General features: G+C 38.2%; 1 protein-coding gene across 1 annotated transcript; it reads left to right on the forward strand.

Moving 5' to 3' along the window:
- Positions 1-1,799: 1,799 nt before the first annotated feature.
- LOC144199790 (diacylglycerol O-acyltransferase 1-like) lies at positions 1,800-15,421 on the forward strand. The gene is made up of 17 exons (XM_077721651.1): positions 1,800-2,420; positions 3,113-3,200; positions 5,125-5,165; positions 5,380-5,465; positions 7,354-7,406; positions 7,907-8,012; positions 10,649-10,777; positions 10,920-10,988; positions 11,077-11,180; positions 11,399-11,437; positions 11,550-11,591; positions 11,673-11,717; positions 11,856-11,968; positions 12,232-12,297; positions 13,463-13,550; positions 13,648-13,710; positions 14,154-15,421. The coding sequence occupies exons 1-17, from the start codon at positions 2,188-2,190 to the stop codon at positions 14,301-14,303; spliced, it is 1,515 nt and encodes a 504-aa protein (XP_077577777.1). The 5' UTR covers positions 1,800-2,187; the 3' UTR covers positions 14,304-15,421.
- The last annotated feature ends 1,674 nt before the right edge of the window (positions 15,422-17,095 follow it).

The following is a 17,095-nucleotide window of genomic DNA, read 5'->3' on the forward strand; positions in this document are numbered from 1 at the left end:
ACAGTACGGCTTTATCTTTAATGCAAAAAAATGCATGTCCTCAGTGAATTGTGAATGTAACCGTGATCTGTTACCAGTGGAATCTAGAATTTCACAACCGTTTGGCGTGTCTAGATTTGAAAAAGTGACTATTATAGTGGACGTCTTGGACTTTTCCCATCATGACATGAAACCAGTGTGATTATGATTGCATATTCACTGCAATCATGTTTGTGACTTATTCCCAACCAAATGTGCATTCGTCAAAAATATGTCAACAAAAATGCTCCTCCAGAAGGGTATCTAAAAAAACATGCGTCGATCTGCTAATAAAACACATAATTATGTGTTCGAGGGCATACATCAGAGTTAAAAAGTTGCATGTACTGACAGCAAAAAGTAGCTTTTGATCTTAATCTTGGTTCTCTTATCCCAACATCCATAGGCACCTAAACCTCATTACTCTAACGGACAGGCATTTCGACAGAGATGTGATAAAGCTGAATCAATGCCAGTGATCACTTGCCACCTTGATCTGTATAAGCATCCTGAAAATGAAACGACAGGAGAGCTATCATTGATGGAACTCTTTCAAGTGGTTCACTAATGATAATAAGGAACGAACATTCAACCTTCCTGTCGAAATAGTAATTTGTGCTTCTGTTTGTTGCTGATTTAGATACATATAGTACATTGAATTTCTATACAGCACGAGCTAGTTAAAAGCTTCCACCATGAGTTGTTGGCCAACCAAATGCCAGGCATATTTAAAAAGAGTTGCTGATTCATACATTCATAACATGTGATTTACTCATTCTTCAACTATCATAGCAGATATGTTTTTTTTAGTATAGAGGGAAGCTTTCACATATGAAGGTCCCAGCCAAGATTTTGACTCAGAATCTCTCAACTGTGCTAACCACAGTTTACCGTCCAGCGGGTCCTGAACTAATTACAGGAGAAAATAAAATCTGCTAAATCTCGTGTGTCCAAAGTCTACTTCCGATCTGTAAAACTAATAAAACTGCAAATCGTTCTATGTCCTCATTGGGGGCTGTTATAACAAGGTTACCAGTAAAACTCCCACACTTTCATTCATGTCATGTCAATAATCTGTTCAGAGATTTTTACAGATATATTTCTTTATATGAAGGAGTGGCGTATATATATCATGTATTTGTCCTTTTTCCACTTTCTATATGACGTGTAGGCAAGTGCATCATTCTACAGTAGGATTAACTTTTATAATAATCAGTTGACATTCAGACAAGAGAATAATTAAAACTTTAACATGGATTTTAGAAAGAGTTAGTAGAACAATTTTGATAGGCAGTACAGTGAATTCTCTAACGTTAATATGACAAAACTGAGGAATTTGGATAGGGCGTTGGCCTCACAGTGAGGGACGTGGGTTCAAATCCAGATTGGTCCACCTGAGTGGAGTTTGCATGATCTGTGTGGGTTTTCTGTGGGTACTCTGGTTTCTTCCCACATTCCAAATACATGCATGGTATGATGATTGGACACTCTAAATTGCTCCAAAGGTATGAATGTGAATTGTTGTTTGTCACCTTGTGCTCAGCGATTGGCCGCCCACCAATTCAGGGTGTCTCCCACCTCTGGCCTGGAGTCAGCTGGGATAAGCTACAGCACCCCCCGCGACCCTACTGAGGATAAAACGGTTCAGAAAATGAGATGACAGATGATCTACGTTTTAATTGTTTTTAAGTAGTGTGCGTGGGTGTGTATGTGTGGGGAGGGGGAGGGGGGCGCGTCGCTTTAATCTGACAGCGTGAAATGCATGTTTTAGGGATACAGGAAAATAAACAAGTAAAAACAACTGGGAAAAAGTAGTTAGCAATTAAGATATACCACCGCGACATAATAACAACAGCAAAAACAAAAAGAAGCAACATCAAATGGAGAAAAATGTAGTTAAAGTGTCAGATTACAGCGCTGCCTTCGTGTTGCGTCACCGTCACATTGCAGTGACATCTACAACTCCCTACCTATTTTGAGACAGTGCGGAAATATACATTCTGGACCGATCTTTGATTTTTGGACCACTACTTACTGGATTACAACTTTTATTTCACACAGGCCGGGCGAGGCAATACACAGTAGTAACTATGCTAGTTTTTGAAGCTTACCATCGGCGTAAACAACAGGCTTAAAACTTTTCTTGTTTTTATTTTTGATTTTCCCACCATGGTAGAATCGGAACCTACCGGGGCCTTAAGTCGCAGGCGAAGGGGTACTTTTGCAGCATCGAAAGGACTTAGTATACAGCCGATGAATGAGAAGTGTTCGTCGTCGACGAGTCAACTGTCACTGATCGTTGAGAGAAAGACAGACAGCAGACCCGGCAAAGTTGAAGCAGCTGGGCCCACAAGCAATGGTGACAAAAAGAAACGCAAAAATGACATCAATGAAAGATTAAGGTGAGAAAATAACGGAAATCCACTTTGGATTAGACGGCAATAGAATCATTTTACTTAAAGTTATACCTTTGCAAGAAGATTAAAGATATAATATGTATCTCTCATCTCATTTTCTCAACCGCTTTATCCTCAATAAGGTTGCAGGGGTGCTGGAGCAATACCAGCTGACTTCAGGGCAGAAGCGGGGGACAACCTGAATTGGTGGCCAGCCAATTGCAGGGCACATGGATACAAACAACCACTCATTAACTACCTATTTGTGTATAATGCCTTTCCTATTCCTGCATCCTCACCCTCTTCCTACTGCAACAAAGAAATTTCCCGATTACGGGATGAATAAAGTTATCCAATCCAATCCAATTCATGCACACACTCATACCTCGGGGAAATTTAGTGTGTCCAATCAGTCTACCATGCATGTCTTTGGAATGTGGGAGGAAACCGGACTACCCGGAGGAAACCCACGCAGCCCCCAGGAGAATATGCAAACTCCACACAGGTGGACCAACCTGGATTTAAACCCAGGATCACAGATGATGCAAATCTCTTTCTGTCCAATGCGTTAAAATTCAGCACTTGAATATCTACTAACTACATGTTGCTGTTTCAACCGTGTCAAAATGCCATCAAAATATGACATAGTCCTATTGAAATTACACATTCATCTAACACTTTTTTTTAACCCAAACAAGCTGCCACAAGACGCAAGAATCCCTGTTGACTTCATCCAGTGGATACAACAACTACAGAGGGATTCTAAACTGGTGTGTGGTGATGCTGGTAAGACCACCACATGTTAATACAACTCTATGCATTTTCTACGGTTTAAGTTACATTTAAAAAGTAGTCCTGCCGTCACACTGAACCACACCCAAGACATGTTGCCAGCAGATAATAGCGCAAGCGCATAAACAGTCATTTATTGACAATTTAGTCCTTCTTTAGCGTATTATTCTGCTGCCTGGTGGGTGAATGTTTGGCTCCAAAGCAGGAGTGGGCAGACCGGTCCTCAAGAGCCACTGTGGGTGCAGCTTTTTGTTGCGACCGATCCAGCAAAGGCACTTTAACCAATGAGATTTCTGCAGAAAGCAAGAAGCACCTTACTGCATCCCACTGATTGCACTTGTAGGACACCAGATTGGCGAAAAGGTGTCTTCTTTACGGATTGGAATGAAAACCTGCACCCACTGAAGCCCTTTGTGGAATAGTTTGCCCACCCCTGCACTAAAGGTCTTTGAGTTTTTCAGTTTCTGTGTGGAGTTTTTATGCAGGATTTCAAAAATCATTCTGTTGGCCGCACAGAAGACAATATATTCTTTATTGTGTATGAATGTGAGTGTGAAAGGTTATCTTTTGGTATTTGAACTGTGATTGCTGTGAACTAGTCTTGTCTATATTGTGTAACGTGGCTCTTGCCTGAGTCAGCTAGGATTGGCTCCTGCTCACCCGTAATTTATCTGAAGAAAAGTGCCATAGAAAAGGTAAGCAAGAGGAAAATAGCTCTAGGTTTGTTGTCCTGGAAGAAAGGTGAAGTGTACAGAAAAAATGATCACAGGCCCCATCTTGACAGTTAAGAATCAGGCCATCATTCATTATCTTCCATACCACGCATCCTCATAAGGGTTGCAGGGGTTGCCGGAGTCTGACCCACCTGACATCGGGCGAAAGGCAGACTAGACCCTCGGCTGGTTGTCACTAGCCGTAGGGCACACACAGAGACAAATGACCATTCACATTCACAACCATACCACCATCATCACGAATTGAACAATTGCACCGAAGTGAAGCGAGTGAACCACTATACCATCCAGCAGCTTAGTTACAAATGAAGTTCAAGGTTATGTTAACCTTAATTAATCTTAATACACTATCAGAAATTTTAATGGCAGTCTTATTCATGAACAAAAAAATATTTTTCTGGGGGGTGGGCACTTAAAAAAATCACTAGTCTCCAAGAGCACTTTTGGGAACGTAAACACATTATAAATATGCATGATTTATTTGCAATCAATGGTCTCGTTAATCTGCCCTGAGTACATTACGATGGTCAGGTTCACCCCAGGTAAGATAAAACACCCTTTTTTTACACACAACACAGATTTCTATCTGGTATGGCACAATGATTCCAAACAAAGTAAATATGTCAACACATTTTGCAGAATTCCATCTTATTTGCTCAAAGAAGCGACTGAATAATGGGACCAGGGATGAGGCTGTAGCAAAGCCTGGCTGCTGTTAATCCAGCCTTTGAACACAGATCGTGGTGTTCATCACAAGAGGTTTTCCCTTCATTCCTACTGAACTTCTGTCCCATCCCCAGGCATCGAGCCTTTGTGTGGGGTAATGAGATATCACCAACCATTCACAAATAAAGAAAAAGTGAGCAAGGGAGATTAAAAAGAGAGTGACGAGGAAAAAGTGGGATGAAGAAGAAGGAAAAAGATATGAAGAGGGAACGAACATTGAAGAAAATGGTAGCTCTATTCCATTAATTAAAAAAATGACAGCACAAGCATAAACTTTCATTTTGCAAAGGAAATACCATATCTTTTGGACTGCAAATCATAGATAGATTAATGGCTTTAATGGCCAAACAAGCATTGTTGCTCGCTTGTGGAAAGACAGACATTATGGTGGGCTTATGGTCAGGTAGGGCCTAAAGTACTGAATTTATGGTACATGTAACTTTTATTTGTTGTTTTAGGTACTTAGTAATGCCCGTCTCTTCCTAGAAAACCTGTTAAGGTAAGCAAACTTTTCTTTGAATTCACTTTCTGTTAGCATACGACTGCATAATCTTTTCATTCCATTTTGCGGGTTAAGGCTTTTAAAGTCATTGTAACATCTTGGATAACTCAAGCTAAGCTTACCATGGGAGATGCCTTTTTTTCCATTACAATACAGTAGAAAACTCTGGTGTCCATTTTTGTTTGTTTTGGATAACATTTTCTTTTAACAGATACGGGATTCTAGTGGACCCAATTCAAGTGGTTTCCTTGTTCTTGAAGGATCCCTACAGCTGGCCTGCAGTGTGCCTGGTAATTGGTAGGTAATATTACTCCAGAGGCAAAAAAATAGCATTATTTACATTAATGTGGCTTGATCCTTCTAACATTTGTGGCCTGTTGTAGAGAAATTATTCAAGATGAAAGACAATGGTTCAGTCAGTTGATAGCTTGGGAATTTACATTTCATAATTAAAAATTACTAAAATGTCTCTTTGGTCAATTCATTACAGATGACTCAAATTCATAGTTTCATCATCATGTAATCAAAATTGCCACATTTTTATAAAAGGCAAATGTCAGAAATGATCTCAAAATACAGCAAAAATAATGACTTATTTCTTCACCCTTTTCATAAATATTAACAAGTGAATACATAATTTAAAAATATTTAGATAAACATCAAAATTTCCTTTTCCCAAATCCCTTGACATTCTAATAATTCTGTCACAATAAATTAAATTTAGGCAGGAGAATGTGTACACATTTTTTGCCATACTCCATGTAATTCTATCATGGATCATTGCCATTTCTCTGACTAGTCTACTGCCAAAAATGCTGTCCTCTGATTGGTTTATTGTCATATGGACTGTGTTGAGGCATAGAGCCAGGACAGGTTGTATGGTCAGAAAACACACTGCGTTTCTTTTTGCAAAAGCATACTTTTTGACTGATTGTCTTAGTAACAAAATCCAATTGATTAAGATTGAAGTTTGCTGGCCATCATCTCTTTTAGGCTTGCTCTTTGGATTGTGCTGAGAAGAAAAATGGGGGGAGCGAGTAAATATTCTCTCTCCCTTCCTTTCTCTCTATGTATATATATAAATATATAATGTTATTCACCCAAAATTCCTATTTTAGTTAATTTGAATACTGGCATGGAGACTTGATGCCTAAGGAAATGTACCTTTTTGTAATTAAGTTATACTGTACACTATTGGACTAGCAATAAACTGCACTTAACTTGAACAGCATAGACACCAGGAGACAGTGTCTTAGGAACTATCCATGGTTATGGACCTGAACAGGCACATAAATATTTCTTCCAATGTTTAATGCGAATGGCTGCAGTGGTGCAGCTCAATTTGTCTCAAGAGGGATGCCCACTTGGCCTATATTCTCATATACTGCAAAGATATGTAATGCTGCAACAGACCAAAAGCAATATATGCCTCTTTTATACCACCTGATCATCTTTACTTAACTTTTTCCAATACTCGTCCCTCCTATTTGCCAAGTACAGCTTTTCCATCCATTTTTTCTCTCTGCTTGAAAATGCAGCTATGCTTATAACCATTCTAAACAATTGAGACAGCACACAAAGCAAGAATTTCACTGTGCCATTTAATTGGGAGTTAAACTTGAGAATTTACTGTGTTTTAACACTCTGTATTGTTAAGTTTACCGGAGGCGGTGGGGGTATTTTTTAAAATGTATTTTACTACTACCTGTAATAGGATGGACGTAAGGGATTGGTGGACTAAGCTGTTTTTTAATAAACAAACTGTACTTCATCAAACAAAACTCTACCAGATAAAAACTGTTCAATGTGGAAAGCAACAGATAAAAGAGGAGGAGAAAAAACAAACTTACCTGGGGAAACACGAGCAGGTACAAGGCACAAAGAGATAACCATGAAGGCACGCGAAACCAGGACATGAAGAGGACAAAAAAACGATCCAACCAGGGGTAAACAATGACAAAGGGCTTAAATTGACAAACGGGGGTTGGCGAGACATTCAGGAATTGGTGGGTGAGACCAACACAAAATCAGTTGCTCAATTTCTCTCATAAGACATTCCCATAATTTGTAAAACTAGGTGTATTATCTTTTCCATGATAATCTGTGACGTATGCTATTGTGTATGGACACTTGTGCTTTGTAGGGAAAGACAATGTCATTTGTTGACTTTCATTGTTTCCAACAGTGTCCAACGGATTTATCATGGTGGCTCTTTATACGGAAAGACAGTTGTCAAAGGTAATTACACAAAAAAATGTGCTTTCTTCAATGTACTTTAACTCCACACATTGACTGCTCATTCATTATGTCAGTTAATGTATACTACTGTATTAGTCATTTTCTAAACCATGTTTTACTATTGATTAGCTCACCCTTGCCAATATAACTCCAAATTATTTTTTCTTTGTTACAAAACATTGTGTTTGAATATATTATGTTTTTAAAGCCATAATTAGGGATGTCCCTACACCCGAATCACCTGATTTTGCTATGCAAAATTAAAATATTTTAGTGAAATCATTTTTTTGCCAATGAATTAATACTTAAAAATAGTAAAAACATTTTATAAAGCCAATAGTTTTGTTAACCCGAGTTGACTCGTCTGAAATCATATTATCAGATTATGAACATCTCTGGTCTTAATATACTATACTTCAGGTATCTGATCAATCCCACTGTATATTTGATGTTAGCTACAAGTAATTGTGCTGACCTGGTGTCTTTCTCCTACTGCCTAGGGGTCATTCAGTGAGGGTGTTGGCTGTCTCTTCCATACTGTTAATTTGGCTGTTATGTTAACATTCCCTGCTGCAGTGGTCCTCTTAGTGCCCTCCACGACCCCAGGTAAAATATATTTTTTTAACTTGTTAAAAAAGGCTACTAATTAGTAGCTAATGAGATAGGAATGTGGCAGGATAATTGAGTCCAGTGCTGCATTGTCATCCATCCTCTCTGAGCACCTGCAACATTACTACATTATGTACAAAACACAAAATAATGTCTTTGCATTTGAGATTAGTGGGTTTACCTGTCTTTGTCCTTCAAAGTGAATGCGATTAAAAAATGTGTCCTATAATCCTGACATAATTGGAGCTGGTGATTGATGTAATGGATCAGTTGGTCATGACTGGATTGTTTTTTCTGACATAGAAAGGAGAGTACATTAGATTCCCAATTAAGGAAAATCTGATTTGCGACTATTTGGGAGTATGAAACCCAGCTGACTTGTCTATATTTTCATGTACCGCACGCTTACATAGTCTAACATTTTCTCTAAATTGCAATCAGTCAGTGCACTTTGGGTATGCAATAAATTCAAAATTCTGTATGAGCCTGACCCCTTGACTGTCATGCTAAATCTGGGGAAAAGGACTGATGTGAATGGGGGTACCAATACAAATGTATTTACGGATGCATTCTTCCTTTAACGTGAGGCGGATGAATGCAATAAAATAAAAATATTCCACCAACGTATAAACCATGATTTTTTTTAGTAAAATGAATAAATTATGAATTATAATTATACATTTAGCCACCAGGTATGATGGTCTCTATGCACTTGCATTTGTAGATGTGGAAGCCCTCAGTAACTACTTCTTCCTGTATTTTTTTCCCGAAATAGTCCAAAGGCTCGTTTTTACATGAGCTTGTTCTCCAAACGGTGAAGTAGTTTTGAAGGCTTCATTTCCTCATTTGAAAGCTAGTCACTGCATATTATGCAAAGGGGGTTAGTGCATGAGAATCACCTGTCTCAATAAATCCATGTTTAAATAGGTCTCCTGATAGTCTGTTTAATATACATATTTTTCTTTCCAAAGGTATTGTCTGTTACGTTGTTTTTCTCGGTATTTTGTTGGTTTAAGAATAACGTTAATGTATGTGGATGAACGAGGTTTCAATCGGGAAACATGTCATAGAAAAGCAAATCATGTAACAAAATCGGACTCAGATAATAAATAAAAGCTAAATTATCAAGTAATTTATTTCATCATCTCTGACAAGTTGTAATTTATTTCCAGCACAAAGTAGCTTAGGAGTATTTGGCAGAAAATGTCAGCTCCTATTAGTGTTTCATTTTCAGTGTGTAAACATAATTTCACCCATTAACATATTATGGTTCACATCATCATCAATACAAAACAATTACTATTATTTAAAATTTTCTAATGCTTTTTGTCATTTGGTAGCCACCTGTTCTCCATCTACCTTTAGATTTAGGTGGACTAGTCTTAGTGACTTGCTTGAGGGATTGCCCTTCCTGTATTGTGATGACTACAATGACCCGTTATAGCAATGCTTTTGTCTCCAGGATGTGCAGGTCTGTTTTGCAGTTTTGAGCATGTCTATATGTGTGTATTTAGAGACCTCTCAGAAACCTGTGCACAGAAATCCCAACCTTTTGGCTGGGCGCACAGCTTTTTAAAGTTATTTCGCCCTTCCTCGTAATCAACTGACAGATGTAAATAACATCCTCATCAAGGTTACTGTTGTCGCCTGACCCCCAAAAGTTTTACACCATTAACATATTCCAGTATGATGAGTACAGATTCTTGGCATTGCTGCGGTCCTTTAGTCATCGCTCTCGTGCAGCCATGTATAATTTTATGAGACATATTATGAAGCCGATAATGGGTTTCTTGCAAATGCATGGTAATTTGGTTGTTCTATTGCATGTATTGCTCTGAGATGTTGACTTGGCCTTGAGATTAGTTTAATGTCCAAACACCATAAAAGGCAGAAAGTGTCGCTTCGGCTTTTGGTCCCTTCTCCCCCTTCCCTCTGGTCCTGTCTTCTCCTCTTACTGGGAGGTGAATGAGTAAAGGAGTCAGCCCATCTGTCTGTTCTCCTCCTCGCTCTGCAGTTCACACCGGAAGGACAGTACAAGAGGGCAGGTGTGTGTGTGTGTGTATACGTGTGTGAGTGTGTGTGAGTGTGATGTATGAGTATATGTCCAACAGTATGTGCTTATGAACATAGACCCCCCTAAAATGGGATAGAAGAACCAAACTACAGTCTTCGTTATGATAACACACATCCACCCCAAATTTCATACGTTTCTTCTTAGCTTTGATTACCGTTAATCTTTAAGTTTTGCACAACATTTTACAACAATACTTCCGTCACTGTTAGTTTATGCCAAGGGTGGTATGCTTACGTCATTATCGGGTGTGTGTCGCTATGATCCCCAGTAGCTGTCCGCAGGCGACGTTAGCCAGAGAGACAGATGGGAAACAAATAGGATCGGCTGTTATTTGACGCCAGGTGTTCTGACCTGCATCTCACCCCGTTGGTGCAAAAAAATCTTCATTCGCAATCTTTACTGCATGTGCTTAATTGTATTAGTTCATTAGATGAGGTGAATTTGGCTCAATTGCAATCAAACTAAAACTCTTATTATCGGTGAACTGTACATGTCACTGTGCAGTTCAGCGCATTGAATACTAATTTGCCTCCTGTCATCCTGTCTTACTCTTTTTCAGCTGGAGGTGTGATCGTGCTCGGTACTTACACCATTCTCTTCTTAAAGCTCTACTCCTACAAGGAAGTCAACATGTGGTGCCGGGAGATGAGCGTCATTAAGGCCAAGAAACTGGCGAGGTCACTGTCTTGTAAGTTAGAGACACAGTGGCGTAATCATTGGCGCATGTTCTTCCACTGACATCTGCTGCTAAAGATATGTTATTGCAGCATCTCTTATTCCGTATTTTTCTTCAGGGATAAATAAATCATGTATTTTTTTTTCCTCCACAGGTCCAGCATCACAGTACTCTAATGGAAACGACCATAAAGTGTGTTACCCTGGTAACCTTACAATAAGAGGTATAGAAAGGCATGTTTGTCAGTTTATTATTGTTCCAATTTGATTGCATCATTTAAACAATATTTCAATTTTTTTGTGTATATGTAGACCTTTATTACTTTAGTTTTGCTCCGACTCTTTGCTACGAGCTCAACTTCCCCCGTTCTCCTACGATCCGAATGAGTTTCCTGCTCAGGAGACTTTTTGAGATGGTAGGAGAGATTTTACTCACCCGTTTATTATGTATTACGTGACTTGATTTCAGGAAATTGGATTGCATAAAAATCTAGACTAGTAATTTCTATTTGAGGGAAAATAACAGGTCTTGGGCGGCTTCTGTGGCATGCTTATGAATAGTACATTTTGTGGTTCAGTGGTAATGAATAAAATGGCATATTTGTGTTTTATGTTTTATTATGTTTGTCTGCAGCTATTCCTCATTCAGATGTTAGTGGGTCTAACTCAGCAGGTACATTTGCCCTATAATAGCTTCGTTATCTAATTATGAAATTGAAAATTATAGCACACTTTAATAATAGTAATAGTAAACACACTACCGTTTTTACTTCTTTCTCTTCTAGTGGATGATTCCTATCATTCAAAGTTCCATGAAGCCACTGGAGGTGAGAATCGAGTAGGTCAAAGAGTTTCTTGATAGCTTCAAGCATTGCTACTCCTGCTTTTTCATTTTTCTTTCATTGTAGGACATGGATCTATCTCGAATGGCTGAAAGACTCTTGAGATTGGCTGTGAGTGACACAAGATTTATTTGTTGTATTGTGTTTTGCAGATAACAGATATCAAGGTGTTCATTTTTATATCATTTCACACCATACATTTTTCTATTCTTCTTTTCTTTTTGTGTGAATCACTCCGTCCCTCCAAAGGTTCCAAACCATTTGCTTTGGTTAATGTTTTTCTACTGGTTCTTTCACTCTTCTTTGAACTTCACGGCAGAGCTTCTACGTTTCGGAGACCGTCAGTTCTACAAAGACTGGTGGTAAATATTAACCTGTGCGGATTTTGTTATTTTTATTTTCATTAATTTTCTTTAGCGTGGTAATGCGTCATTGTACTAAATTGTGGCTTTGAGCATCGTGAGTGACATTTGATCATTTTCCAAAGCCTAGGAGGTGTGAAAGGGTATTAAAAATGTCTGACAGGAAGCGTTTTCTGTCAGTATTAATGAAAGTGTCATACTGACTGATCCATTATTTAGGTTCTGTAAAGACTTAGTATCCATTTTTCCGGCTCATCTTTCAGGAATTCTGAATCAGTGACATATTTCTGGCAGAATTGGAACATCCCCGTTCACAAGTGGTGTCTCCGGTGAGTTATTCACACTCTTAAACTTGTAGAAGGAGCGACAAAATTTGGCAAAATAAAGTCAAGGAAGCATTTGGTGTGACGCAAGCAGACTGTGCATGGCACCATTGGTATTCCTATACAAAGAGTTACCAGTTTGTAGAATTTGAAAGTACATATTCTATTGGAAAATCCCACATTGTTTTCAGGTTTTGTTTTGCTTTTATATGAATTCCAAGCATTTGCATTTTACAACTGTCTTTGGTTGCCCTTTTTAGGGGAGACATGATTAATGTTCACTTGTAAAGACAAACGCTTTGGGTTCACTTTGGTACCAAATTAGACAATGAGAGCATTTTATTGATGCAAAATATTCGTATGGCCCCCTTGTGGGACCCCGAGACAATTGGGTAGACGAGTAAAAACAGATAGCGAATGCAAGACACTTATCAGGATGTCGAAAAACGGAAACGCTAAGCGAAAGAGGAGATTTTCTATAGATATTGTTAGTTTTGTTTTCTTGCATTAAATGCATACATCGTGTAAAACACAAACATTTCCTTTCATTTTTCAATCAGGAAAATAAACAGTATTGTTTATCAGTTTATGTACAACCCTTGCGTTCTTATGAACGTAAATTGATTAACCTGAATGTTTAGATCATAATAATTAAGGGACTTTTGACTTTACCTGATAAAAGCTACATATAAAGGTAGGCAGGTTCTCATGATAATATAGGTGGCAAACTATCTGCTCTTCTCATGTGGTGGGGAGAGTTAGTACTCTGTGATTTACCATTTTAATACCATATTCATTCATTGATTTTTCTGAATCGGTCATCCTCACAAGGGGGGTGTTCGAGCCTGTCCCAGCTAACTATGGGCACCAGACAGGGGATATCCTGAATTGTTGGCCAGGTAATCGCAGGCACAGGAAGACAGTGAACCATTCACGCTCACACTGACGGGCTATTTAGAGATTCCAACCAGCCTATCAAGCATGTTTTTGGCATGTGGGAGTAAATCGGAGTACCTGGAAAAAACCCATGGAAGCCCGTGGAGAACATGCAAACGCCACATAGTGAGAAACCACCTGGGATCAAACTCTTGACCCCAGAACTGTGACGCTGACGTACTAACCACTCGGCCGCTTAATATATACATTTAGTTTTTTCCTATTGTTCTTGCAGTCACTTTTACAAGCCGTTGCTGAGGAGAGGTTTTAATAAGATGGTGAGCCAGTCAGCCGTCTTCTTCTTGTCAGCATTCTTTCATGAGGTATATATCTGAGGCTGTGAATTAACCCTGAGCTCAGGGAAACATTTAGAAGCAGATGTCAATTTTCAACCATTTGTTTTCCCTTTCACTATGTTAGTATCTGGTGAGTGTCCCACTGAGGATGTTCCGTCTGTGGGCCTTTATGGGCATGATGGCTCAGGTAATCTCATTCTGAATCCAAATGTCGTAAATATATGTATTAATATCGTAGATATACCCGACATATTTGTTTTTCGATCATGTGAGTTTAATTGCATGATCTTCTTTGAGCTTGTACAAGTGTTTAAATGGCCCCTTTGGTTCAATTTGCCAAAAAGTAATACATTTAGTCATTTTCACAATTTATTTGTGCACAAAAAATAAGATTATTCTAAAAAAAATGGGGGTAATGTTCCATAAATGTATTAATTTTGGCATTATTGCATTATTAGTATTCACCCATATCTAGCAGAATTCTGTTACACCTACCTACTTATCTTAAAGTGTGTTGGAATTTTAAGCCACCAAATATGTACCTTAAATGCATCGCTACACATTTGATGTCTAATGGAGATAAAGTACAATAACTTATTTCCCCCTGTGTTTTTTATTATTTTTCATTAGCTCCCATTAGCTTGGTTTGTTGGACATCACCTGCGGGGAAACTATGGCAACGCAGCAGTGTGGATTTCACTCATAATCGGTCAACCATTTGCCGTCCTGATGTATGTCCATGACTACTACGTTCTGCATTACCGGCAAGAAACTGACTAATGTGAGCATATTTGATTCTTCCTTAGTGTCTCAGAGTTTTACATGCAGACAGACACTCGTGTCCAATTATTACCTTATGGCAGCCATAAGATACCTTGGTGATTGTATGTTTAATTTGGTTCAATAACTCGGGTTATGTAAGAATGTAGCGTTCAAATGTTTGTTTCTCAGTTCAAAATTATTAAGCGTATTGAATCACCTCTTGTACACAGATTTTAAAATTCCTTCGTATGGCCTCTCCAAGTCTAAATCTATTAGTTATCTGTTTGGCATATCCTCTTGAAGGTCCGCAGGTGTGCTGGAGCCAATTCCAGCTGACTTTGGGTGGGCAAACGCAAGGCACATAAAGATAAATTACATTTTCACACTCGCAGTCAAAACTACAGACATTTTTGAATGTTCAACCACGAGACATTGCATTTCTTTTAGGAAGTGGGCGGGAACTATAATGGCCAGAGAAAAACGTGGGCAGGAAAGAGAGGAGCATTCAAATTTTGCACAGGAAGGAATTAAACGCCAAAACCTTGATCGCTGTTCTGTGAAGTAGAAATCATACTCTGTCCACTTCACCTTTTTTACACAAACAGACCTATTATCACCTCAAATTAATAATTTGCTGCAATTTGCGATGTCTTTCATTCAGTAGAAAATGACATTTTATGAATGCAGTTCTATTTATACATTCTCATAAAAGCATGATGTTTCAGACATTCTTGGTTTTTTTTTTTTACTCCTTTTTACTGTATTTAATGCATTTTTGGGTACCAAATTGAATTATGCTGATTATTAATGGTGTTGTTGTTTAAAGTGCCTCAAAATATCATCAAAATGTTACTGTGAAACTAGTAAACTACAAAATGTTTTGAAGTACATTTTCTTTTTGTTAATAATAAGATGAAACAAAATGCTGTCAAGTGCCTTAAAAAAATTAAAGTGAATTTAACTTAAGAACTTTTTGTTCTTTTTTTTCCACAAATGTGTTTTAAGACTTTGATGGAGAGCCATATTGAATATAACTAAATTAGTTTACAGGGGAATAATGATGTTTGATTGATTGGTAGACTCGCAAATATAGCTCAACTCTAAACAGTCCAATATACCAGAAATACATCTTTTTGGTAGGTGTTGATCTCACCATGACATGAGGACATATCTGCATGTCTGCTTTTCTTCACATTGACACTGATTTAAATAGAAGACCTTCAAAAATTCACAAGGGTTTTCAAGATCTCAGTCTGTGTGTCCGCTCCCTTTCCCCCGACATTAGATGAAACAATCGACCGTGCAAATTACTATAAAGAGTTCACAGCAAACTACATATATCATTGTCACCGAAAATCACGATTGGTCCTCCAGTTGGAAAATGAATTACATCTCAGAAATGTCTGGTAAAGGTACATGACATTATTTTGAGTAATCTTAAGGTCATTCCTCATTCCTAACAATTCTTCTAATTGAGGAAATATTAGGTAATGTCCCTTATTTTTGTAACTATAAAAACTTTACCCGTCAATATTCAATATTCGTTGCAGTAGAAGTAGTAGTAGTCGTCATCGCAGTAGTAGTAGTATTCTTAGTAGTTGCAGTAGTAGTAGTATTCTTAGTAGTTGCAGTAGTAGTAGTATTCTTAGTAGTTGCAGTAGTAGTAGTATTCTTAGTAGTTGCAGTACTACTAGTATTAGGTAGTAGTAGTAGTCGCAATACTACTAGTAGTAGTAGTTGCCACGGTAGTGGTAGTAGTAGTAGCAGTACTACTAGTACTAGTAGTTGCCGTGGTAGTAGTAGTGGTAGCAGTTGTAGTAGTTTTAATACTAGTAGGAGTAGTCGCCGTAGTATTAGTAGTGGTTGCAATACTACTCGTAGGAGTAGTTGCCATAGTATTAGTAGTAGTTGCAATACTACTAGTAGGAGTAGTCACCGTAGTATTAGTAGTAGTTGCAATACTACTAGTAGGAGTAGTCACCGTAGTATTAGTAGTAGTTGCAATACTACTAGTAGGAGTAGTCACCGTAGTATTAGTAGTAGTTGCAATACTACTAGTAGGAGTAGTCACCGTAGTATTAGTAGTAGTTGCAATACTACTAGTAGGAGTAGTCACCGTAGTATTAGTAGTAGTTGCAATACTACTAGTAGGAGTAGTCACCGTAGTATTAGTAGTAGTTGCAATACTACTAGTAGGAGTAGTCACCGTAGTATTAGTAGTAGTTGCAATACTACTAGTAGGAGTAGTCACCGTAGTATTAGTAGTAGTTGCAATACTACTAGTAGGAGTAGTCACCGTAGTATTAGTAGTAGTTGCAATACTACTAGTAGGAGTAGTCACCGTAGTATTAGTAGTAGTTGCAATACTACTAGTAGGAGTAGTCACCGTAGTATTAGTAGTAGTTGCAATACTACTAGTAGGAGTAGTCACCGTAGTATTAGTAGTAGTTGCAATACTACTAGTAGGAGTAGTCACCGTAGTATTAGTAGTAGTTGCAATACTACTAGTAGGAGTAGTAGTTACAGTACTGCTAGTTGTGTTATGCATCAACCAGATGGAGCTGTACTAAAGGGAATTTCATACAATAATTAACTAATATTGATCCATATAGAATTGCACTTAGTTTAATACCAGTTTTTTTATTCTTGCGTTTAACATTTTCCACTGAGGTTGAACTATGAGCAGGTTTGCTTCAAGAAACCTTTTCAAACAACTGAACATTCAATCAAATTTGGGGAAAATGTCAACAAACTGCAGGAGAAGACAAGTGAAGGACAGACATCTCCATCTCAAGGCCTCTCATCCTTGA

This window comes from Stigmatopora nigra, chromosome 7 (assembly GCF_051989575.1).
Source record: "Stigmatopora nigra isolate UIUO_SnigA chromosome 7, RoL_Snig_1.1, whole genome shotgun sequence".
NCBI classification, from domain to species: Eukaryota; Metazoa; Chordata; class Actinopteri; order Syngnathiformes; family Syngnathidae; genus Stigmatopora; species Stigmatopora nigra.